This window comes from Erythrolamprus reginae, chromosome 2 (genome assembly GCF_031021105.1).
Source record: "Erythrolamprus reginae isolate rEryReg1 chromosome 2, rEryReg1.hap1, whole genome shotgun sequence".
NCBI lineage: Eukaryota > Metazoa > Chordata > Lepidosauria > Squamata > Dipsadidae > Erythrolamprus > Erythrolamprus reginae.
The window spans coordinates 136585818-136612216 of record NC_091951.1 but is presented as its reverse complement, the minus strand read 5'-3'; the positions used below and the strand labels follow the sequence as shown (position 1 = coordinate 136612216).

The 26399-nt window shown below is 37.9% G+C and overlaps 1 protein-coding gene across 1 annotated transcript in view; it reads left to right on the top strand.

Annotated features, from left to right (window-relative positions):
• CACNA1A (calcium voltage-gated channel subunit alpha1 A) overlaps positions 1 to 26399 on the top strand; it is a 419872-nt gene that overhangs the window by 327652 nt on the left and 65821 nt on the right. The window contains exons 34-40 of the mRNA XM_070739561.1: positions 3450 to 3533; positions 14729 to 14845; positions 15492 to 15557; positions 18725 to 18840; positions 19306 to 19456; positions 21942 to 22069; positions 25073 to 25169. Of these exons, the coding sequence (XP_070595662.1) occupies positions 3450 to 3533; positions 14729 to 14845; positions 15492 to 15557; positions 18725 to 18840; positions 19306 to 19456; positions 21942 to 22069; positions 25073 to 25169 (759 nt within the window). The remainder of the gene's footprint in view (positions 1 to 3449; positions 3534 to 14728; positions 14846 to 15491; positions 15558 to 18724; positions 18841 to 19305; positions 19457 to 21941; positions 22070 to 25072; positions 25170 to 26399) is intronic.

Here is a 26399-nt window from a genome sequence, read left to right as displayed (position 1 = left end):
GTGGTCCTGCAAGTAATCTCGTCCTATGCCATGTAGGGCTTTATAGGTCATAACCAACACTTTTAATCAGGTCCAGAAACCAATTGGCAGCCAGTGCAGTCCACAGAGTGCTGAAGAAACATGAGCATACCTTGGCAGGTCCATGACAGTTCACGTGGCTGCATTCTGCACAATTTGTAGTTTCTGAACACTTTTCAGAGGTAGCCCCATGTAGAGAGCATTGCAGTAGTCGAACCTCGAGGTGATGAGGGCACGAGCGACTGTGAGCAGTGAGTCTCGGTCCAAATAGGGCCGCAACTGGTGCACCAGGTGAACCTGGGCAAACGCCCCCCTCGCCACAGCCGAGAGATAATAGTCTAAAGTCAGCTGTGGATCAAGGAGGATGCCCAAGTTGTGGACCCTCTCTGAGGGGGTCAAAAGCCCCCCCCCCCCCCCTTAGGGTGATGGACGGACAGATGGAAGTGTCCTTGGGAGGCAAAACCCATAGCCACTCCATGTTGTCAGGATTGAGCTTGAGCCTGTTGGCATCTATCCAGACCTCAACAGCCTCCAGACACCGGCACATCACTTCCACTGCTTCACTGATTGGACACGGGGTGGAGATGTATAACTGAGTGTCATCAGCATACTGATGACAGCTCACCCCGTGCCCAGAGATGATCTTGCCCAGCGGTTTCATGTACATATTGAAAATCAGGGGGGAGAGGACCGACCCCTGAAGGACTCCACAAGGGAGAGACCTCTGACCCCCCACCAACACCGACTGCAACCGACCGGAGAGATAGGAGGAGAACCAACATAAAATGGTGCCTCCCACTCCCAGCCCCTTCAGTCGACGCAGAAGGATACATGGTTGATGGTATTGAAAGCTGCTGAGAGGTCAAGGATAGAGGATAAACCCCTATCCCGGGCCTGCCAGAGATCATCCATCAGCACAACCAAAGTTGTTTCCATGCTATAGCTGAGGGCCTAGATAATTGGCTTCATCCAAGGACTGTTGGAGCTGGAGCACCACCACCTTTGATAGTTATTAAAACCACGAATGTCAGAAATTGGCCAGTGAAGGTCATAGGAATAATCTGTAATTTACTAGTATAGAAAAACAGACTAGTAATTGGCTTCCCTTGCTGTTGAACTAATTATATACATTTCATATATTCAAATTAATCAGTGGTGGGATCTAAATGATTTTTCTACCAGTTTGCTTACATGCGCAACACTTCTGCGGATGCGTAGAAGTGTCCTGGGTGGGTAGGCGGAGCCTCCCACTGCCAGCACTGCCAGTTCTAAGAACCAATCCAAAATGGGAGCAACCCACCACTGAAGTTAATGTTTTAACTTTTGAACTTTCAATTACAATTAATGCTTTTAATTTAAAATAAAAGCATATTTAAAATTATCACCTGTAATGTAAGATTTATTTGACAGAAGTAGCTCCATATCTCAAAATATCAAATCAAATCAAAATATTATTATTTGATTTCTGGGCAACTCCTCAGAAATAATAGTCACCTGAAAACTGAAAACATTACGTGCAAATATTTTAGCCTATTTAGCCTGTTTTTTAGCCTATTTTTGATGAAGGTGTTGATCCTTCCACTTGAGCAAAATAAAAGTACAGTGTTGAATCCATGGTAAATATCTTGGTTCTCAATTGGAAAAAAATATACCTAGACAAATCTTGAACCAAAAATTTCATTAGTATCTGTGGACATATATGAAGAAAATAAAAAACACCATAATTTTATAGGAACAGTAATTTGTTTCAATCGATATTGTGAGAATTGCATAAGGGAAATAAGACTCCACAAGATCAATTTACTTTCAAATAAACAAAAATACACAAAGCATCCCTTGTTGCATAAGGATCAACGTGTGATAGCTTTGAATCTTTAGTTTTTCTCAGTCTTTGTCTTCTTGATTGCCAGCTCTTCAGGCAACAGATGCTTCTAAATAAATAGCATCTTAAGCAATGATAATTAGCAGTACAGTGATCCCTCTATTATCGCGAGGGTTCCGTTCCAAGACCCCTCGCGATAATCGATTTTTCGCGATGTAGGGTTGCGGAAGTAAAAACACCATCTGCGCATGCGCACCCTTTTTTCTATGGCTGCGCATGCGTAGATGGTGGAGTTTGCGTTCCCCGCCGCCCATGCAAAGGGGAAACCCCGATTCGGCTCCTCGCTGCTGCTGCGCTACCGAGCAGATCAGCTGCTGGGCGGCCGAAGGAACCTTCCCTGGGTCTTCCCCCTCTTGCTGGCGGGCGGGCGAGCGGCGGGCATCAGCGAGGAGCCGGGGTTTCCCCTTTGCGTGGGCGGCCAGGAAGACCCGGGTTAGGGGTTCGGGGGGGTGCTGGGAAGCCCCCCAGGCCGGCTGTGACCTTTTAAAACAGCCGCGCCGCTTCCCAGCTGACTCCCGAAGCCAAACGCGGAAGTTCGCCTTTGGCGTTTGGCTTCAGGACTCAGCTGGGAAGCGGTGCGGCTGTTTTAAAAGGTCGCAGCCGGCCTGGGGGGCTTCCCAGCACCCCCCCGAACCCGGGTTAGGGGTTCGGGGGGGTGCTGGGAAGCCCCCCAGGCCGGCTGCGACCTTTTAAAACAGCCGCGCCGCTTCCCAGCTGACTCCCGAAGCCAAACCCGGAAGTGGTTTTTTTTTAAATTAATATTTTTTAAAAAATCGCGATATAGCATTTCGCGAAATTCGAGATCGCGAAACTCGAGGGATCACTGTACTACATTTTTGATAGTTAGAAAATAACCTTTCTACTCTTCACTGCTATGTTTTATATTTCTGTTGAGGTTGTTCTCATTAAAATTACTTGATTTAAGATCTTACTCATCCTAACATCTTTCTATTTGCTTTCCTAACGAGCTAAATTATACTTATCAACATCTTTGCCATTACTTAGTCAGACTTTAGAAACCTTTAGCATTTTTTCTTTTAATGGAATGCTACCCAGTGCAAAAATCATATTATTAAGCTCTTGTGTGTTGTATTTATTTTATAGACGTTCATGTTACTGTCCTACAGATAAATGTAGTGGAACTAAGGAAAGTTGTACATAGTTGCTGGTTGCTTGCAAGATACATATCTTGGCTTATTTTGTAAGCAAGCTTTCTCCTACACTCATATGTGCAGTCATATTTATGACCAATACTATAAGTAGATACCATAGGTTTCTGGGTATGTGACCTCGGTATGTGATACATGCCCTTCAGAAAAAAAAGGATGATGTAAACAAAGAATCCTTGGTAACGGATGTTCCTTTGTAATTTGAATAGTAAGAATTGGATTATACTAAAAATATAACAGCGTTTATTAGGGAAGAAGGTAGCTAGAGCGGAAATTTATCTGTTTTTGTTACTGTTGCTTCCGTCGTGACTAAATGTTGTCACCTGTTTGCTTCTGTGTGGCTGTTCCTTTTCGTCCCTTGTTTTGTTCTTTCTTTATAGAATTATTTCCGTGATGCCTGGAATATCTTTGATTTTGTCACAGTTCTGGGTAGCATCACAGACATCTTAGTGACAGAGTTTGGGGTAAGTTCAAACCTGGTGAGCATGACGTTCTGGGAGAGGGAGGCGTTTTGCAAGGAGCGGGGAATCAAAATTGACACATAAGAAATTCACCATCTTAAACTCATAACGGGAGAGAAATCAGAAAAACCAAAAGTTGTAGTACAAGAATAATCATGTGAGACTTTCTCCCTCCTCCACAATCAAAATTTAAGATATCAACAATCAATTCCACATTTTTTGTTCTTCATTAAAAGATTAATATATAGGTAGGCCCTAATATTTATTATTTATTTGTTTATTTATTGGATTTGTATGCTACCCCCCTCCAAGGACTCGGAGACTTGCAGACTTTAGGAATACTCATTTTATTAAAGGCCTTTATTTTGGCAGAAAATCAGAACTCAAATGAGATAGTTTACGTCGGAATAAAGATGTCAATGTCCCTCTAGAAAGATGATTATACCAATCTTAATCTGACTCTTTAATGTGATTATTATTAACTTTTAAATCCTTTTAATATGCAGTTTGCCATCTTTGACATCAAAGAGCAGATTAGGGTTAGGATTAACTTGCACTTTCAAAAAGAAATATAGGGAAATCAAGGAGCAATGAGCATTTAAAGTCTGTCAAGTAGGACATCGTAACAGACTGGACGAGAACTATTAGCATAGTGCTAGAAGTTAAATTTCCTAGGAATACAAAATGATCAATAGATGGAACAAATTAATGCAACCTTCATTAATAGAACCGTTTTGGTATTGTTTTATTAGATACCTATATCAGATGTGGTTAGGTAATTCCATTAGCCTAAAGTGTAGAAGTTTCTTTGAAATCAGCAGGAGGGGTAAGAAGCTTTCTCATTTCCCTATTTAATCTCCCAGCTTTCCCTGATCAACCCAAAGAAAAACAAAAGGGAAAATATTCATATCCTTTCTTTTCCTGAGCTAGGCTGTGTTATTATTTCAATCAAGATATAACTTTTCCTTCACAACTTCTTTCCTGTTGTTTTCATGCTGTTTCACAATCAGAGAGCTTCTCTTAATAGTTTTGAAATGAAGAAAAAGATGCTGGGAAAAAAATCAATAACAGATCTTTTTTCTGTATGTTTACAAGAATTGAGCAAGGAGGGTTTTCTGATTATAAATTCTAAGACAGTACATTATTACCTTCACCAAATCCAGGGCATATTCTACTTTCATATTGGGATGGGGGTATGTGAATCCCTACATATTGTCTGGAGGGTACCAGGTTGGGGGAAATTGATACAGTATAACAAAGCTCTGGTCTAGTCACAGTTTTAGGATGAATAGACTAATCTTGCTTTTCAAGGATTAAAATGCAGACTTTCAACATGGGCTAGTAATTAGCATTATATTCATATTGTCTGCAGAGAAATTGAGGATTTGGGTTCTGAATAGCTTTTACAAAATATGGAGCACAACGAAGATAAGGCGAATAGAATGACAAATTGAAAACTTTGTGTATGTGGTTGCCTACTTTCCTTTCATTAAACTATGTGTGTGTGAAAGCATACATATACCTGAGCATTTATAAAATGTTTAGTGGATTTTATTTGTTATTCTATAAACAATGAATGTGCCCAAATTAGCAGTGGTAAGGAAACAGCTATACTAATAGGAACAATATTATTTTTTAATTTTTTAAAAGTGTAATCTAGATTTTGCAGTTTGATATGTTTCATTTCTTTAACATTGAAAGGGTTATTTAAACACACTTTGCAAAAGAAGGAAGAGATTATAGATGGAAGTACTGCTTTAGATAATCTATGAATTCAGAATGTTGTAAGTAATGGCAGAAATTGTTATTGGTCTTGAAAAAGTTATCAAAGCCAAATCAAACTCCCAATGAATAATAAGCTTATAAAATGTATTTCTCTAAACACTTTTAATAACATTTTATAAAATCCATTTTCTCTTAGTTCCAAAATAATATAAATCTTTACAATAGAATGTGATTTGTATACAATAATACTTCTTAGAATTAATTAAAGCAGTATTATCTTATATTGAAAGCTAATGAAAAGCCAAACATTAATTGCCTTCAGGTTTTGATGACACTCTGACCTTTCTAGAAATTTAGTCGATTTTAAAATTCAAACAAATTTACTATATTACACTGCACACTATTCAGCCTAAAGTCATAATAGTGAATGTAACTATACCTGAAATAACATTTATTTATTATTCATTTCTGGCCAAAAAGGCTTTCAAAGCAGCATATTTTAAAGTATCAAAATGAGAGTCAAGTGATTCCCTAGCAAAGGAAGTTCCAAAGCATATAAATGTATGTTAAGGTATATCTTGTATTTCCAACAATTGAAATGGTAATAGTATATTTAAAACATATATCTTCACCAAATAGGCAGGCTCATATACTGTATTTTGTTGGTTTAAAATCGGCCAAAGCATTTCTTTCTTTTTTTGCAATTTTTTTTCTCCACAATAAAAACATGCTTATAACATCATATATCTTCAATACAGCTCAAACATATATCTTCTTTTCAAATACTGTTTTGTAAACAAAATCACATGTCCATATCTTGATCTTCGGTATATATTGCTTAACTTATCGTATTTTTCGGAGTATAAAATGCACCTTTTTCCTCCTTAAAGCGGGCTGATAATTCAGGTTCGTCTTAAACTCTGTATGTAGCTTTTTAAAAGCTTTTTTTCCCATCCCTAGCCAGATGCTAACAATCTTCCCAGCTCTTACCTTGTAGGTTCTTTCATTGTTACTCTTTGCAAAGAATGTTTTCCAAGCCCTAAGTCTTTGCAGGTTTTTTTTTCATTTTTCTAACTTGCTCCAAATGTTTCTTTCCAGCCCTACCCAGGTGCTAACGATGTTCCCTGCTCTTACCTTGCAGGTTCTTTCATTGTTGCTCTCTGTGAAGAATGTTTTCCAAACTCTGTCTTTGGAGGGCTTTTTTCCATTGGTCTACAAATGTTTCTTTGTAGCCCTAACCAGGTGCTAACCAGGTTCCCAGCTCTTACCTGTTTGCAAGCTCTTTCATTGTTACTCTCTGTGAAGAATAATTTCCAAGCCCTAAGTATTTGTAGGTTTTTTTTCATTGCTCTACTTGCTCAGAATTTTCTTTCGAGCCATAACCAGGTGCTAACAATGTTCCCAGCTCTTACTGGCTTGCAAGCTCTTTCATTCTTACCTCTCTTAATAAGGTTTTTTTTAGAGCCCTAACTAGAGGATAAAATAATGTGCTGAAGATGACTGAACTAAGGATGCTAGGCAGATGAATATTCTGGTAAGCAGATGCTTTTCCCTATTTTCTTCCCAAAAAACTAAGGTGCGTCTTATACTCTGAAAAATACGGTACACTATCTCCTTTTCTTATTTTGTCATATAAACAAATTATCTTCCAATTAACTTTAACATTAATGTTCTCTTCGCCTATTAAGTAGCATATCTCTAACTTCTTAAATCCAAGCCGTAGTGCTACTACTTATCTTTATTTATTTTCCTAATAACTAAAAACCCTTGTCTCCACATTTACTTATAATCCACATTTACTTATAAGTAATATTCAACAATAAATACAATATAAATTCCATGTACATAATTTTCTAATTAATAACCCAACTAATAAGTTTCTAAAATATCATATCCTTCATTTTCATCATAATTTATCTTCCTTCTGGTAGTACCATATATATTCATTAATTCAAGATTTCATCCAAATCCAATTGATCTTCAATCAAATTACATAAATTTATATAGATTATTATCATTTCTTAACCTTAGTCAATTTTTGCCCCATTAATATATTCCATTCATCTAACATAATGAAAAAAAATCAAACACAAAAACAAATTATTATATATTAATCAAAACCCAGTCATCCATTTCTTTTAAACTGCCTGTTTATATATAACACAACATTTATTTTATTTAAATCTAACTTTCTTCTGATAACATATAAATACTTAGCAGATAAAGGCATAATCAGCTATTGTCTGATCAGCCGTTTTTTCCTCTAACTTCAATTCTCTCTTTCCATTTTTCCTCAATTTCTTTTTTGTCACTTTCACTTTCTTTTCCTTTTCTTTTTCCTCCTCTTTATGTACAGTATATAATTTGTTTAAGTTCTCTTCCTATTCTTCTCAATCTCTTTCCTCTATTTCTTTCCTCTTTTTAAATTTATTTATTTATTTATTGGATTTATATGCCGCCCCTCTCTGAGGATTTGGGATGGTTTACAACATATAAAAAGAAACAATGAAGTACAATAGCTAAATCCAATTAATTAAAACTAGGTAAACTAATTTAAAATCCCCAATTATGTTAAAAATCAATCGTAGCCATTTAGACAACAACCATACATAACATTCGTCAGCCTGGGGGCTAAGATGTGATCACCCCAAGCCTGGCCGCATAAATGAGTTTTAAGATTTTTGCCATGTCTAATATTTCTGTCCATTCCCTCTCCTTTTCTTATCGCTATTTATCCCAGTATAATCCCATTAGACTGTCCATTTCCAAAATCTTCTTTCCTTCCCCCCCCATAGTCTATTCCTCTCACTCTCTCCCCTCTATTTCCTTCTTCCCCTCAATTTGCTATATCCAATACAGTGGTACCTCTACTTAAGAACTTAATTCGTTCTTGACCTGGTTTTAAGTAGAAACGTTCATAAGTAGAAGCAATTTTTCCCATAGGAATCAATGTAAAAGCAAATAATGCATGCAAACCCATTGGGAAAGAAATAAAAACTCGGAATTTGGGTGGGAGGAGGAGGAGAAAGAAGCGGAGGAGGACAGTCGCGGCCGAAGGAAGAAGGTGAGGTGAGCGCCCTCTTTTGCCTTTCCGTGCCCAGACGCTCCGAGAGGCAACCTCGTGCCGGGTGTATGGGAGGCAGCGCAAGGGAGTCACCACAGCGAAATGGTTTATTCCCTCTCCAAGCGCCCAGAGAAAGGAAAATACTCCGTTCGCTTTGGGCTTCCAAAATCTCCTTAAGCGCCACCAAAAGGCTCTGGCAGCCCTGAAAAGCCCGAGATGGCCGGGATTAAAGGGGAAATGGCAGGAAACTGGCCGGGCCTTCGTGCCGCTCTCAAATTTCCTGGGAAATTTTCCCAGGCTCGAGTTCTTAAGTAGAAAATGGTTCTTAAGTAGAGGCAAAAAAAATTTGAGCACCCAGTTCTTATCTAGAAAAGTTCTTAAGTAGAGGTATCACTGTACTTCTGTCCATACCTTGTTCTTCTTTTATCACTGTACATCACAATGTAATCATAGAGTAAAATATAATCATTGTCCATTTTCAAAATCCTCTTTCTTTTCCTCTCTATAGTTCACTGCCTCTCCTTGCACATCATATATTGACCAATATATCGTAATGTATAGCATGTCCGTTGCTATGTCCATTTTCAAAATCTTCATTTCTTTCGCTTATCACTGTATATTAGTAGTATCATCCATATTTTCTTCCATCTGTTCATCATCCTCTAATTTTTCTTCTTCTCCAACTCCTTGCTTTATATCTGCCATCTTATTTTAAGTATTTTCATAATTGTCCTTTTTAAAATAATTAAAAACCTCATTTTTGCCCACAACTTCCTGTATTTTCTTCTTGATCCCATCTTCAAATTCGTTGAATTCTCTCATTAGATCCGCACAAAAGTCCTTAAAACAAACTGTAAAGTCCTCACAATTGCTAGCCTCCATGTCAGCAATATCAAAAAACACAAGCCTTTGTGGTAATTCCAGCTATCTAAAAAGGTTTTTCCAACAGCCTAACACAAATTGCTTTCCTCTTCTATGCCAAATACAGTAATCATTTTCAAGATTTTCAAAGTTCATTCAAAATTCAGTCAGACAACAGATGGGAATCCTTATTTGCAACAATTTGGGCCAATATAACCAATGTTTTGTATTAAGATAAGCTTTCACTTCAAGACCAGCAGCTCAGTAAATAGCTACTAATAAATTTTTCGTGTAAAATATTTGCCAGCAGACGGCACTGCAAAACAATCCATAAATCTTCTCCTTTTGTTTGATAACTTTGTATGTATTTTTTAAAAAGAAAGAATAATAAAAATCAATATCAATATCAATTAAGTCCAATAATTTCTTGATCCAGAGACCATATTTAATTTTTTTTAAAATCTAAACGATGGGTTTAACTTTCCAAATTGTTCAATAAATTTAACTAAAGTGCTTCCATTTGTTAGCCGCTTCCCAAACTTTGCAATATGCTGTCTCCTTTAAACATAAAAAAAGAGTCCCAAATTTCTTCTCTGATGAAATAACTCATCAATTTCATCACCTACGTTTCTTCTCCACCTCCAGCCCTTCGCTTAGGTTTCCTTCCTTCCCAGATGACTTCCAAACTTCGATCCTTTAATTTGCAGCCGCCATGACTTGGACGGCCTTTGCAAGCCATTTTTCTGAGCCACTGGTCTGGGGCTCTTTATTGGCTCCATGGGAGAAGTTGCAGCCCCCCACCAGCTTGCCAATGATGTTCCCTTTATCCCCACCCCCCAGGTCAGTTCAAGTCTGGTTCTGATTGAACCAGACCCCCAGGCAATCTGGATATCGGGGTTCCCCTATGGTGCGAGGGGAACTCCATGTCACCACAGTGCCTTGGCCATGCCCTCTCCAGCCAAAGCATTTCTGACTGAGCTGGAATATGGAATGCTATCCCAACCAATAGTCAGGATGCATATTAATCACAGCTGGTTATTTTTTTACATGGACTTGAAAGTTCTGTAGATACTGTATATCTCCTACATTAAAGGAAAATACTCTAGTAAGCTAATTTGCTTACAATCTGATAGTTTTTCATGAAATCTCAGGTTAGATACATGAGATAACCTCTTCATATTTCTGTGATCAGAAATAAGAGATTATGAAGTGAATAAAGAGCAATAAAAGGACAGTTTTTACCAAAGTTCTGAATAACAATCTGGCTGCAATATTTTGTGCTGGACACAGTTTCCAAAATATTTTCAAAAGCAGCTCATAAAATACACATTATAATAAGTGGTATTAAACATTGAAATAAACATTCCAATTAATAATATGTGCGGAAAACATCAAGGCTATTGAGTAAACGTTGGGATACAGACTACTAGGCATATGGTTAAAGAGAAAATAGTTTATAAGTACCATCATCTACATCATCTATGTATGGTATGCCTGGAACTATTGCCAAATATTGTCCCAGTCAGCTAACTCAGAGGTGTGCTGTGCTCTGTCTTTCTGATCTTTTGAAAGATCTCCCAGAAATGTTCTCCCTCTGGTTTGTACCATAGGTCAACCACAAGAACAATGATTTTTATTTATCCTAGCTGATCAAAACAGGTAAGACTTGTTTTGGTAGAACTGTGGTGATTGAATAATTTGAGCCACTTAACTGTTAGCTCAGTTTAGACGCCAAAGGAAATGCTGCAAAATTATTTTCGCAACATTTCCTTTGAAGCTTTGATAAATTATTGCCTAATTCCAGCTCCTGAGGAGTTCTCAGCTTTTATTTATTTTATTTATTTATTAGATTTGTATGCCGCCCCTCTCCGTAGACTCTTGTTAAGGAGCCAAGATACCTTCCCCCTTCCCATCATCTTTTATAATGTAGAGATTCTCAAAGGGGAGACTTTTTCACTGTCCGCACAATGACCAATTGGATGGTATTTTTGTTGCCTTTGTTTCCTTTCATATCTATGCAGTTGTATTATCATATAAGTCATTTTTGCTTTTCCAGACATCAAATAGTATTTTCTCCGGTTGATGACAGGAAGATCCCTAATCTTTATATGTTCCTTCTGTGTGCATATGCTTGCCTTTTAGAATTGCCTTTCACACATGATGAAGTGGATAGTGTCCAATTAAAAGCTTACGCTATGATAAAAATTACAAAGATGCCGATCCCTTAGATCAGTGGTTCCCAACCTTTTTTTGGCCATGCATCCCACTCTGCGTCCCACCCAAGTATCTCTAAAATCCTGTTGCCTCCCCCCATGACATATAATTCTTATTATTCAAAAATTATTAATTCTTACTATACATGCAGAGGAAGCCTAAAAGGCCATTAACTTGGTTTAAACAAGGCTCCAATTGCTCCCATTAAAATCGAATTGCCCCCCTGTGAAGGCATGGGTCCCACGATGGGAAACAGGCCCTTAGTCACTTATTTAAGCATTTAGATAAATCAGATTTGGACAATGGGCTGTTCTTCCCTGCATAAGATAGGAATGTTAACAAGTCTGAAGTATGCCAAATGGACATCTGTCCAAAACAAAGTCTACGTATAAATTCCTTATTTGTTTGATTCTTTCTTTACCAGATTTACTTGCTGCTCCAAAGAAAGTCTCTGGATGGCTTTAAATATTGTTCTTCCATGATATGTTAACTCTAATATCTAAGAGAGATCATAATAATCATGAAGCCCATGAACAAAGGTGCCTTAATGCAGCATTTAGAAGCAAAATGTGTGGCAAAACAACCTAATCTCTTCCTCATTCATCAAATTGTGTCCTGCTGACACCATCTGGAGAGAAACAGTTTATAAAACTAACATAAACATACATACCTTGCAAGGGTTAGTAATTGCAATTTGAGATATTCTTGCTGCACTTAATGTGTTGAAGTCCAAGAAATGTAAACTCCACAATTCCGGAATCAGATGAAGTGTTGTTTAAGCTTCTGAATCTATCTTAGGGAAGAAGATATGGGCTTACAAGTGTATTTCAATAAAAGAGGCAGATATTCTAAGGCAGTGATGGCAAACCTTTTTTCCCTTGAGTGCCGAAAGATTGTGGGCAGGTGCTATCCCTCATGCGCGAATACCCATATCTATAATTCAATATATAGGGGGAAAACATCTCCCCCCAAGAGGCCCTCTGGACACCAGAAACTGCCTGTTTCCCAACTTCTGGTGGGCCCAGTAGGCTTGTGTTTTGCCCTCCCCAAGCTCCAAAAGCTTCCCTAGAACCGGGGGAGGGTAAAAATGCCCTCCCCCATCCCCCCCAGAGGGTCTCTCGAAGCCAAAATCGCCCTCCCAGAGCCTCTGTGCGAGCCAAAAATCAGCTGGCCAGCACACACATACATGTTGGAGCTAAGCTAGGGCAACAGCTCGCGTGGCAGCAGATATGGCTCTGCGTGCCACCTGTGGCACCCATGCCATAGGTTCCCCATCACTGTTCTAAGGAATTCAAGCAAGTTTATTTAAGTGCCATGCAAGTTACACAACATTTTATTTTAAACTAAACATTGATTGAATTGATTTTCTAGTGAATACTCTTGTAAGTGTAACTAAAATTATTAAAATTATTCCTATAGTGAAGAAATAATTTAATATAGTAATATTCAGATGTAATTTATGGTTTTGTTTGTCTGCTGCTGTCTGCATGTCAGTTGCTTTCTAAAAATATTTTTTTTAAATTATAGCTTATGGTCCACTTTTCTCATGTTTCCACCCAATAATGAAAAAGTGTTAAATCATCAGTTCTGTTGTTTTAAATGTGGTAATTTCCCCTTAAGCTGACATCCTACTATAGCTTCAAGGTTATAAAATCAGATTTTGGACGTATTAACTTGGAGATTAGGAAAAATGATGTATGAGAGAGAAAGATTGAAACTAGCAGTGGGAGTGTTAGAAGGAATGAATATGCTCTGTCCATTGTAATGTTCTCATTGAATAGTGACTGTAGCTATCATATAACTGAAAAGTCTTAAGGTTCATGAGCAGAGTAAACCTCACTTTTTCTCAACAAACATGTATGGCCCTTACTCTGCCTGTTTCTCATTCCTTCTGCATGAAGGCCAATTTATGCTGGTCTCGAAATTTTAATATTTTTGTGACTCCCTTTATTTATTGTCATAATATTCTTACATCTTGCATAACTGCAAAAATCCTATTCCTCAGTTAGAGATGGAAGAATTTGTTGCTTCTTGAAAATCACACAGAGACACAATATGTAGCAGGTAGATTCTTGAGAAGTAGTAAAGCTTGACTACATAGAGATTTTCAGTTGAAATACCAGATGTCTTGGAATGTCTACCATGTACCAATAACTTGCATGGCAACACTTTTACTTTTGTTTGAAGGCAAAGCCAGATATATATATTGAACGTCCACATAACATATGTAGTGTGAGTCTATTTGTGTGTGTATACCGTTTTATTGGAAATTTGTTTGTATAATTACTAAAGATAGCTCTGAAGCACCTGTTATCAAATTACATTTAGCCTTGGGATGTATATTTCATAGAAACCCAGAGATACATACAACAATATCACATGATGAAGCAACATCATAGACGTCTTTTGATTTACTAGAATCAGCAGGATTATCAACCATGATCATAATCACTGAAGCTACATTATTTATTTATTTGTATCTAATACAGCAAAACTAGTTCCCAAATGATTACATTGTGGTCCAGCAAGGGTCCATGATGCATCAAGTAAAAATGTGATTCAAATATTTAACCATCTCTAGTGGATCTAAAACATAGGTTCTTGAAGTTAACCTTCATATTCTTTGAATATTTACAACTCTCAGTGATTCTGGGTCAAGTAAAACAGGTAAAAATGTATCCTGGTAAACCCAGAGCTGTGTATTCATTTTTCTACTTTGCCAGAAGCAAAACCAAAAACCAAAAAATGTATAGCTTATTTCTTTATGGGACAACAAACACATTTTAAATCCAGAGCATTATATATTTAATTACAATTCTCCATTCCTCCCTCTTTCTCAGGACACTTGTCTTGCTTTTGTATTTCTCCAGGTTTATATATTCTAAACACATGTAACTTAGAAGCCACATGGTAAAACTCTACCTACTTGTATCAAAAAATAATAATAATCATAGCATTTGGTTGTGGATAATTTCCCGAAATGCATACTCGTATTGATGACCTATCACTGATTTTCCAGTTAGATTATTTGGAGTTGGAGATGACCCTCTTTTCTATTATTTTATATTTCACTTCGGTCGGAGGACATTTAGTTGCTTAAAAAATCTGGTAAAATAAGATTTAAAACAATAAAAATACCCAATCAGAACCAATCATAATGTTAACAACTAACCTATGAATTACTCTCTTCCTTTCTTTGCTATTTAATTACCCTTATTAATTTTACTAACCAGTGCAGTGTTGATTTGAATTTGTTTTCTTAACCAGTTCCTCAATCTTTAGTTTCTGCACTCCATTCTGATCTTGCTTGTGTATTTTTCCTTCATCTCTCCAGAACAACTTCATCAACCTGAGTTTTCTTAGGCTGTTTCGAGCTGCCCGTCTCATTAAGCTGCTCCGACAAGGCTATACCATCCGCATTCTGCTCTGGACCTTTGTCCAATCTTTTAAGGTAATGATCAAAGGTACTGAATTGCTAATTTAAAGTGTTTGAGACAGAGAATAAAAATACAAAGATGTAAAGCTAAGGACCCAGACCTGGCATCTTTACAATTCTGCCTCTTTCAGTTCTATTCAGTATCTAGTTATTAACTGTAACTTATCTACAATTGACCTCTCCCCCTTTCTAAGAGGTCTGTAAGGGGCGTGCATAAGCGCACCACTGTGCCTACCGAACCTGTCCTATTGTCTTCTTTTGTTAGTTTTTATCATTACTTATCTAATGTTTTATTTGTACATATTATCACCCTATAATTGTTTGACAAAATAAAGAAATAAATAAATAAAAATAAACTTTGAAACATGATCTTCATTATGGTGACACTGGATTTATATCTCATGAATATTTTTTTAAGATTTTGTGTTTTTATAAGAAAGCAATCATAGCAAATTTTTTGTAGTCATAGTAGTATGCAACAGGAATTAGTAAAAAGGGTAATAAAGTTAATTATGATCACATTGAACAAAAAACAGCAGGGAGCCTTTGGGAAAAACTACAGTTTGTAAGAAGCTAAATGCTATATTCCCAGTAAAACCAGTGTGATTGTTTAAAAAAAAAATTAATTTAGAAAATGTATGCTTTTATTTTATTCTATTAGGCCCTTCCATACGTGTGTTTGCTGATTGCAATGCTGTTTTTTATCTACGCCATTATAGGAATGCAGGTAAGCCACTATCTCCTGTGGAGTATTGTTATGCTTGCTGTAGGAGCAGTGTGATGGTTTGAGGTTGGTAGCTCTATTGGTTTTATTTTAGGCCTTTAGAATTTGAGAGACCTTGCTCAGTGGGAGGCTATGCTGCCTCGGGCAAGTATGGAAAACCCTGAAGAATACAGAATAGAGACCTCACCTACAAAAAGATATTGACAAAATTGAACGGGTCCAAAGACGGGCTACAAGAATGGTGGAAGGTCTTAAGCATAAAACGTATCAGGAAAGACTTAATGAACTCCATCTGTATAGTCTGGAGGACAGAAGGAAAAGGGGGGACATGATCAAAACATTTAAATATGTTAAAGGGTTAAATAAGGTTCAGGAGGGAAGTGTTTTTAATAGGAAAGTGAACACAAGAACAAGGGGACACAATCTGAAGTTAGTTGGGGGAAAGATCAAAGGCAACATGAGAAAATATTATTTCACTGAAAGAATAGTAGATCCTTGGAACAAACTTCCAGCAGATGTGGTTGGTAAATCCACAGTAACCGAATTTAAACATGCCTGGGATAAACATATATCCATTGTAAGATAAAATACAGGAAATAGTATAAGGGCAGACTAGATGGACCATGAGGTCTTTTTCTGCCGTCAGTCTTCTATGTTTCTATGAATAACAGATTTGGAAGGGGCCTTGGTAGTCTTCTAGTCCAATCCTGTGCTCAAGCAGGAGACCCTATGCCAGTGATGGTGAACCTTTTTTCCCTCATGTGCAAAAGAGCGTGCGTGCATGCTATCGCAGGAGTGCCCACACCCATAATTCAATGCCTGGAGAGGGTGAAAATAGCTTCCCTTCTGGAGGCTGGAAACGGCCTGTTTTCCACCTTCTAGTGGGTCCAGTAGGCTTATGTTTTGCCCTCCCCAGGCTCCAAAGGCTTCCCTGGAGCCAGGGGAGGGTAAAAAGGCCCTCCCCCTGCCCCCGGAGACTCTCTAGAAGCCAAAAATGCCCTCTCAGAGCTTCTGTGTGAGCCAAAAATCAGCTAACTGGCACCCACATGCACTTTGGAGCTGAGCTAGGGCAACAACTCAAGTGCTAGCAGATATGGCTCCACGTGCCATAGGTTTGCCATCACTGCCCTATACTATTCCAGACAAATGGCTGTCCAATCTCTTCTTAAAAACCTCCAATGATGGAGCATCCACAACTTCTAGAGGCAAGATATTCCACTGGTTAAATATTCTCACTTCCAGAAATTTCTCTTTAATTATAAGTTGAATCTCTCCTTAATAAGTTTCCATTGCTTACTTCTTGTGTCTGCCCTCAGGGGCTTTGGAAAATGATTGACCCCTATTTATCTGTAACAACCCCTCAAATACCAGAAGATTGCTATCACATCAGCCCTAATCATTCTCTTTATTAGATTAGACATTCCAAGATCCTGCAACTGTTCATCATATGATTTAGCCTCCAGCCTTCTGTTCATCTTTGTTGCCCTTCTCTCTACTTTCTCTGGAGTCCCAACATCTTTTTGTTTCATGGTGACCAAAACTGAATGCAGAATTCCAAGTGTGGTCTTACCAAAACTGTATAAAGCGGCGCTAACCCTTCATGTGACTTTAATAGGGGGATAAAACCTTCTTCAGATATATTAGTGATAGGAAGAAGAAACGCAGCATCACAAAGCTTAGTACTGGGGATAATACATACAGTGATGGGAATAAGGAGGCCACTGACCATTTCAATAGCTACTTCTGTTCAGTTTTCTCAGAAGGCAGCTTACAATATAATACTATAGAGGGATATAGCATTGCTTCCAGCTGTAGGGATTCAGCTCCAGTGATCTTAGAAGCCGATGTCTTAGAAGAACTTGAACAATTAAAGATAAATAAGGCAATGGGTCCAGATGGCATCCACCCCAGAGTTCTTAAAGAACTCAGATCTGTCATTGCTACCCCCTTGACTGATTTGTTTAACCAATCCCTTTTAACAGGAGATGTTTTTCTTGTCTAAGTGTAAAACTTTATTTTTCTCACTACTGAATTGCATTTTAATGGTTCGAGCCCAGTATTTGCTATTCCCCACAGCTTGATGTTATCTGCAAATTTGATGAATTCTCTTTCTATCCCTTCATCTAAATCATTTATAAAGATGTTGAAGAGTACTGGGCCTAAGACAGAGCCTCTTCAACCCCACTGCATGCATCCCTCCATGTAGATTTGGTTCCATGCTGAGTGCAGTTTGTCAGCCAGTCAGGAATCCATATGGTGGTGATGTTGTCTTTCCCACAATTTTCTATCTTACCAAAAAGTAGGTAGTGGTCTACTTTGTCAAATGGCTTACTAAAAAAAGTATACTATGTGAAAATATACTATGTCCAAACATTTTGCTGGTCTACTAATTTAGTCACTTTGTAAAAGAACACAGTACGTTTTGTCTGGCATGATCTGTTTTTGACAAACCCATAATTTTGTGACATTATTGATCAATGACATTATTGCTACAACCATCTCCTTTGCAACATGTTAGTGTTTGTTCCAAATATTCTAGTGCAGTCTAAAGATGCTTAATGTAGTATCTTTCACATTTTAAAGCAATAGTTTAAATAGTGGGATGAAACAGCCTGATTACACATTTAGCCTAATCTTATGATTTCATCTTTCGTTAGATTATCCTTGGACTAGTATGGCTCCGGATTTAGAACTAGCTGAATTTTTTTTTCTATTAGGGTGGAAGGATGGGAAGGACTGAAAGAGAACTTCTGTAGGAAACATCGGCCAGAGTTTCCTACATAGGGAAAGTTCAAAGTGTAGAGTTGCCCTCCTTCTTAATACTTGAGAAATCTGTTTTTATCCTTTCCTTTGACTTGGTGAACTCCTCCCAAGAAACACCTGGAGTTCAAACAAGTAGTTATTCCTCCACTACTACTTTTAATCAGTGGCAAAAGAAACCTTTCTGGCTCTATTGCAGCTGGCAAAGCGTTTCCCTTGGAGCAGTAACTCAGTTGCTGATTTGCCATAGTTCATTGCAAACTCTTGCTGAAGGAGCACTCCAAGCTTTTATCAGGAGTGATTTTTCTACAAGACAATGGTGCCTACTTTTCCCAAAGTGTTCAGTTTTTTTTTCAATTTAATTTGCTAATTGCAAGTTTTTAAATCTTTGTATATCTTTGTTTCTTCAGGTTTTTGGAAATATTAGCATTAAACATGATGAGGATACCCCTGAGGATGACTTGCCTGCCATCACTGAGCACAATAATTTCCGCACATTTTTTCAAGCTTTGATGCTTCTTTTTAGGTGAGGCTCAGCCATTGTACTTCATTAGGGAAACCATGTTAAAGTACTGTGATACCAAGAGCCCTGATGTTCTTAGCCTTATCTAGCTTCCATCTAATGCAAACATTAATTTATTCTGCTACATAAAGCTTACCTAAATTAATTGTACACTCTACAGGTAGCTCAGTAGACAGTGTAATGGAAATTATTTCTTAGTTCTACAAAAAAAGGTAACTGACTTAGTTCTGTATAAGAAAACAAACAATTATTTTATTACCACAATTCATCCAGAGTAGTCAATGTTAATTTTGTAATTTAACATAGTTTATATTCTGTTCTAGCCATCATTTAATACTGTCTGAGCCCACAAGTTTCTGACTTCTGATTACTAGTATCACGCTTGTCCTCAGATGGTGATATGACTGCTCCTTCTATGCTGAGTTTCCAGTGCTCACTCTCTGTTCTTATTTCATCTCCCTTTCCCAGAAGTGCCACAGGTGAGGCTTGGCATGAGATCATGCTCTCTTGTCTAAGTGGAAAACTCTGTGATGAAAAAGCAGATCTCAAAGGAAAACAGTGTGGCAATGAGTTTGCATACTTCTATTTTGTTTCCTTCATTTTCCTGTGTTCTTTCCTGGTGAGTAAAGGATACACAGAGTACTAAATAGGTAGATACAGCATGTATTTGGGGTTTATGTGAGTATGAATATTACTGCTTAAAATGTCGGCATGCTGTCCTTCTAAGATGGCATTTCAAAATTGATTTAACAAGTTGTAGGACAGTCTTTATCCAACATTATGTTTCATAATAGTTTTTAAAAAGGTCACATATTTCAAATTATTATCACTCTACAATTAAAAGAAATAAGGGGAGGGAAAGGATAAATTTTCTATATCAGAGTTCCCCAACATTTCCGGCTTTGTGCACCGGGAGGCGGGAAGGGGGGGGAGATGGCAAGCGTGCATACACGCAGCTCCATTTCCATCAACAGTGTGCACATCTACCTGCTGCTTATGAAAATGGAGCGCACATGCACGGGCTTGTCCGCTGCTTATGCAAATGAGGATGGGTGCGCGCACATGCTTGCCAGCTATTTCCACGCCCAGTTGCAAGCCCCTCATGGCTCACTAGTGGGCTATAGCCAGGGGTGGGCAACTGCCCGGACAAGGGGGGGAATGCAGTGGGACAGCGAAATTGGAGCTCCACCCCAGAGCACCCAATTTGCACTGAAAGATGTTGAAAGAAAATGCAGGGTGTCCTGCGTAAGCCATGCCCACAGTGTGGTAGTAAAGATTTTGGTAGCCCTTCACTGGCTACGGCCCACAGTTGGGAGACCCCTGTTGTATATATTGCAAAGCTGCAAAGCAAACAGATGTTTTCAAAAACATTTTAAATATCATAGATGGCAAAGAGTACATTCCAAGTAGTCCTCGGAGAGGGGCGGCATATAAATCCAATAAATAAATTGTAAAAATTCACAGTGTATCAAAGCACATATTTTCCTCTTCTCCCCAAATTATATTATCTCAAAGAAAGTGGAATGTTTTCACTGTTGCAAATGTGAGAAGTGAACAAAAATACATTTTCTCTATGATAAAATCTAGAAAACCAGTATGGAGAACTAGCATGACAAATATATTTTTATTGAGTAGTGGCTTTCCATTCTTGGTGTTGAACAGAATGAATGCGGTGTCAGTTCAACAATAGCATTCAACTTTTTTTAAAACTAAAGAGGGAAAACAAATACCAGAAAACTAAAAATGTTTTAAGATATTGCTCACATTTTTCTTTTTTTCCCTTTTTTCCATTTCTGATGTCTACCATCACTTCCTCAGCTTTTAAATGCAAAGGGCAATTAATGGGTTATATTATGTGCCTGAAAAGCTGTTGTTTTAGTGACATTTTCCCATTACCTCCATTGGTTAAAGATTAATGATAGCCCAATAAACTGGAAATCAAATTGTACAACACTGGCCGCATTAATAATATTTGAACTGCCTACTTGCATCTGAAGCAATGCCTCTATTCCTGAAACATTTACATAATTCAGACAAGTATGCAGAAAAATTTTACACCTCAGGCAACTGCCTAGTTTCTCTTTATGGTTGTTAAGCCCAATTTAGGAGATGCCTTTGGTATCAGTTTTTCTGTTTCCTTATTTTATTCCAGGATCTCATAGGAGAGCTTTGCGAGCATCTGAAGCAACATAATCTAACCCACTATCTTTGTACAAATTAAGAACTTATTTTTGATGATGTAGTTCAGTGTGCATTGATTCTGTATTGGATTCCATATTGTGCTATCTATCTATCTATCTATCTATCTATCTATCTATCTATCTATCTATCTATCTATCTATTTGATTTGTATGCCGCCCCTCTCCACAGACTCGGGGCGGCTAACAACAGCAATAAAACATTATACTGTATAACAAAATCCAACACTAAAAACAGTTAAAAACCCATTATTATAAAAACCAATCATACATACAGACATACCATGCATATAATTGTAAAGGCCTAGGGGGAAATGTATCTCAGTTCCCCCATGCCTGGCGGCAGAGGTGGGTTTTAAGCAGCTTTCGAAAGGCAAGGAGGGTGGGGGCAATTCTAATATCTGGGGGGAGTTGGTTCCAGAGGGCCGGGGCCGCCACAGAGAAGACTCTTCCTCTGGTTCCGCCAAGCGACATTGTTTGGTTGACAGGACCCAGAGAAGATCCACTCTGTGGGATCTAACTGGTCGCTGGGATTCATGCAGCAGAAGGCGGTCCCTGAGGTAATCTGGTCCGGTGCCATGAAGAAAGTGTATTCTATTTGTTTTATCTGTGATTGCTCTAAAATACTACCAGCAATCCATATCCACCTTAGTCCTTACTGAGTTTTTTTCCCTTGCTTTTATATAAGAATGTTTATATCTGTCTATCTAAAAATGTGTAACCTTTTACACAAGGGTGTAAAACATACTGTTTAATACTATGTTGTCTCTTTTCGTTAGATGCTTGAGCAGGTTTTTAGGCTCCTGCCAGGCCTCAAAGTGAAGCAAGAAATAAATTCATCTTTTTTTTCCTGGAATTTCTGGTTATTTTGTATTTCTATTTTTCACTACAATTTTGATGTTGCAGATGTTGAACCTTTTCGTGGCTGTCATCATGGATAATTTTGAATACCTGACCCGTGACTCCTCCATTTTGGGCCCCCACCATCTGGATGAGTATGTTCGTGTGTGGGCTGAGTATGACCCTGCTGCCTGGTAAGGACACATCTACCCTACTGCTTCCAGTATGAAACCCAGACCCAAAGTCCACCTGAAGCAAATGTTTACGGAAGTGGGTTTGATTGATTCTTGATTTGGGGTAGACTCCTTAATAAGAAGAGGTAAAGCAGAGGGAGGGAGAAGTTCAATGTGAACAGAAAGGCGGGAACTCAATATCTCAAAGAGCTAAAAGTGAGTGCTACAGTTAGAAATAGTAAAGAAGTGAAAGCCGGTCCAGTTAAGATTATTTTATAACCTTTACACAGGAGGGGCTTTTGACTGGTAGAAGCTTTTGGACTCTCATTCCAAAATGGAAGGCAGACCAACAAGAGCAAGGAGGTGAAAAGAAAAATAGAATTCTGTTTATAAGGAAAGCAAGGATTTTATCTTGGCTCATTTTAGCAGAGTTGATAGGTGTTGATAGGTTACCAGCTTCAACTCCTGTGTTTTGAGAGAAATATTAACTGAGACAGAAGTGGAGCTACTGCCTCTGTTTGCATGCGCGCCATTGTGAGTCACGCATTCTAGCAGAGCTCCAATCACCATGGAGCTGTAGCCCTGCCCTTCTGCCATTCCCATTTCCATTCCTGTTGGCTAATTTCTCTGGGTCTTACTATAAATAACTGGCTAAAAGAAACAGATGTGGTGGGAGTTGATCACTGTTTAACATTTCCTTTTTTAATTTTAGGTTTTTGCAGCTGGATTCTGTCAATTCCACACACACACACACCACTTTAACCCATAATGTTCAAAAGAACATAATATATGTTCCTTTGTGGCTAAGGGTATACCTATGCCATTCTTTTAATTTTAATTGTGGGCTTTTTAGCCATTCCATAGGATAACTAGGTGCCATGCTAGCAATATTTGAGCCAAATAAGTAGTGTGAATTAAGTCCCTGTTGGTGGCTTTGTTTAATTTTCTGCCCACTTTATAACATGTAAACGAAATAAAATTGTTGAGCTACTAGTTTTGCATCCTGCTGAAAATTTAAAGATGCTACATATTGTTGATCAGCCAAGGAAGGATGCTTAGTAGCTCTGTTAACAATATATGACACACTCTTACTATTTCAATCTATAAAAATGACATTGTGTATATGTGTATGTATGTTTATCTGACAGGGCCTGGCCTTCCCTTCTATTGTGCAATTGTTCTTGTAAATTTGCCTATGGTTTACTGGAGAGGAGCTAGCCACAAGGTTGCTATGAGTAGGCATGGTTAGTAAGGTTGTAATAATTGGCAGCTAACAGAAGATCCACCTAGCATTATCTAGATACTATTTATTATAAGTTACCCTACAGTTATTAGTAAAACTAATGAAAAAAATAATAACATATTGGGAAAAAAAGCCTTTGGCGATAGTGATTTTAACATGTTCATTTTGAATTCTGAAAGGGCAACTATGTTCCCTAAAAGATAAGTGAATTGGTACCCAAGAATCAGAAAAATCTGATAAGTTCTGATTTGATATAAAGTTTACCTACATTATTGTCTAAGACTTCTATTACTTCTCAGCTCCTTAATATATGAATGTAAACTCAAGAGGGCCAACATGTCACCCTCCAACTGTTCTTGAAGTCCAGACTCCATAAGCCCTAGCTCGCATGGCCATAGTAAAGGATTATGGAAGCTACTGGCCAACATCTGGAGGGCCACAGATTGCCCATTCCTATTGTAATTTATATATTGGCTCTATTTCCTTCTCACAAAGTTGGTGCGAAGCATCAGTAGAAAAAAAACCCCTGATGTGCTATGGCTCTAAGAAGCCCCTTTCTTCCTACTGCAGCCAATGGGAAAGTTCAGCTCCTTCATATAAACAGAGGGAAGTGGTATTACTTGACTAAAGTGAAGGTCTCTAGCCATTAGTTCTGCTATGTTCTGTGTGTACATAACAGTGTATGTGTTTATTTTGCCCTGTAGCGTCTGCACTAACCCCCGTGTATTCTTCTTGCAGTGGCCGAATTCATTATAAGGATATGTACAGTTTATTACGTGTAATATCTCCCCCCCTGGGCTTAGGCAAGAAATGCCCTCATAGGGTTGCTTGCAAGGTTTGACTTACACTAAAACCTGCTAGCATCAACGGAATGAATGTTGCTTATGGTTTTTTTTTAATATATATATCTTTTATATATATATATATATATGTCTGTGCATATATATATATCTGTACACATACCTATTTATATATTGCACTTTCAAAAGTAATTTAGTAATGTAATTAGCCAACAGAATGCGTGAAATGATGCTGCCACCCAGACCAGTAACGCATGGAGCATATCAATTACCTTGAACCATGTCTGCTTGCTGTTAGCTGGAACTAGGCCTGAAAGGTTTTATGAGTCTCTCTGTACCCACCACTGCCACTTTCTGCATACTAATACTTCCATCTTGGGAGGACAGAGACTCCATCAACACTCTATCATTTCCCCCTCTCCTCCCCACCTCTCTCCCCAATTCTTTCCAGCCTTTTTCCCCCCAACACCTTTTCTTCCCTTCTCCTTATATTGGCAAAAAGGGGCTTTCTTATCTCTCTCTATCTCTCCCTCTCTCTCTCTCTTTCACCCTCTCCCTCTCTCTTTCTCTTTCTCCTTCTCTCTTTCTAAGAAAACCTGACTCTGTACTTTTTGATCTACTAAGAATATAACGATTGTGATCTGCATTAACCTCATAATGAGCTAGGCAGATGATGACACATAGTGAAATCTGAACTCTTATGACAAGTACAGAAACTTTGAATGTGTAGTCCAATATTTGGTGGACCACAATTTGATTACAAATAATCTTTCCACTAAAAAAAATCCATGAAGATCAAGCATATTTATACTTTTATTGCTGACCAGCAACACAGTAATCTTTTCATTTTGATCTTTTTTTTCTTTTCAAATTGATTTTTATTTTTTGTAATTCTTTCTCTCTATTTTTCCGAGTATTTTCCTTTTTTAAAAAAAAAATTATTGGTTGTTATTGGCTATTTTTTTTATTTTTTGCTCCCAGGGGCCGGATGACTTTCATGGACATGTATGAGATGCTGAGACATATGTCTCCACCCCTGGGGTTAGGGAAGAAATGCCCTGCCCATGTTGCTTATAAGGTAGAATATATATATGTGTGTGTCTGTGTGTATATTATTTTTTTTAAAAAAAGAAACAATAAATATTTCAAGTCAGCTTCATTTTTAATTATTTTGATTGAGCGAAAACAAGCCTATAATTTTTGTAATTTCTTCCCCTTCCTCATTCCAGTTTCTTGAACAATGGCAGTGTGTACATTCAGTTCAGTTAGTGTTTCATGTTTCAGAGACTCTATTATGGCCAGTAGATAAGTAAAAAAAAACCCCAAATATGAGGTGCATGCTCCTACTTAAATATTTTACTAAAGTGCCATCCAGCAGAAATTGTTTATCATTCCTTTAGAAAAGTCCAAATAACCTAAAAATTGTGATTGTTTTAAAACTGCCTAAATCAATATAATGCTAACCCGAGCTCCCAATAAATTAAGAATAACAAAGAAGAGATAACAAAAATAGAAATCCATTGAATAAAGTTATAGGACTTCAGAATGCGAAACAAATAAACACATCAATTTGATATTAAAACCTTGTCAACTATACAGTAGTGGCAAGCTACACAACAAATGCAATATGTGAGAATACCTTTGATGTCCAAATAAGAAATTTTGAAGGTACCGTAAACGTTATCTTCATCCACTGACATATTTATTTATTTCATTTTTATTTATTTATTAGATTTTTATGCCGCCTTTCTCCTTAGACTCAGGGCGACTTACAACATGTTAGCAATAGCACTTTTTAACAGAGCCAGCATATTGCCCCCATAATCCAGGTCCTCATTTTACCCACCTCGGAAGGATGGAAGGCTGAGTCAACCTTGAGCCGGTGATGAGATTTGAACCGCTGACCTACAGATCTACAGTCAGCTTCAGTGGCCTGCAGTACAGCACTCTACCTGCTGGGCGCTACCCCAGTTCTGATAGAACATATCTTCATAGAACATATCCACATGGAAATCAATCCTTTGTAATCTATAAATAAAACTTTACACTAATCTATGTCATGTTCCCTCATATAAAATCATGCTTCTGTAATTCCCATCTTCTCTGAATGCAGAACATATATGCAACAATATTTAGATTTTATCCCTGGCTAAATAAATGTCACAGCATTAGTTACAACCCATTTCCAGTACAATACTGTAATACTAATTATATGGTAGCAGAGAGGGCCACATTGGTAGGACAAAAGCAAAATTATGTACTCGGTATGCTATACTCTACTGTACAATGATAATATATTCATCTTACA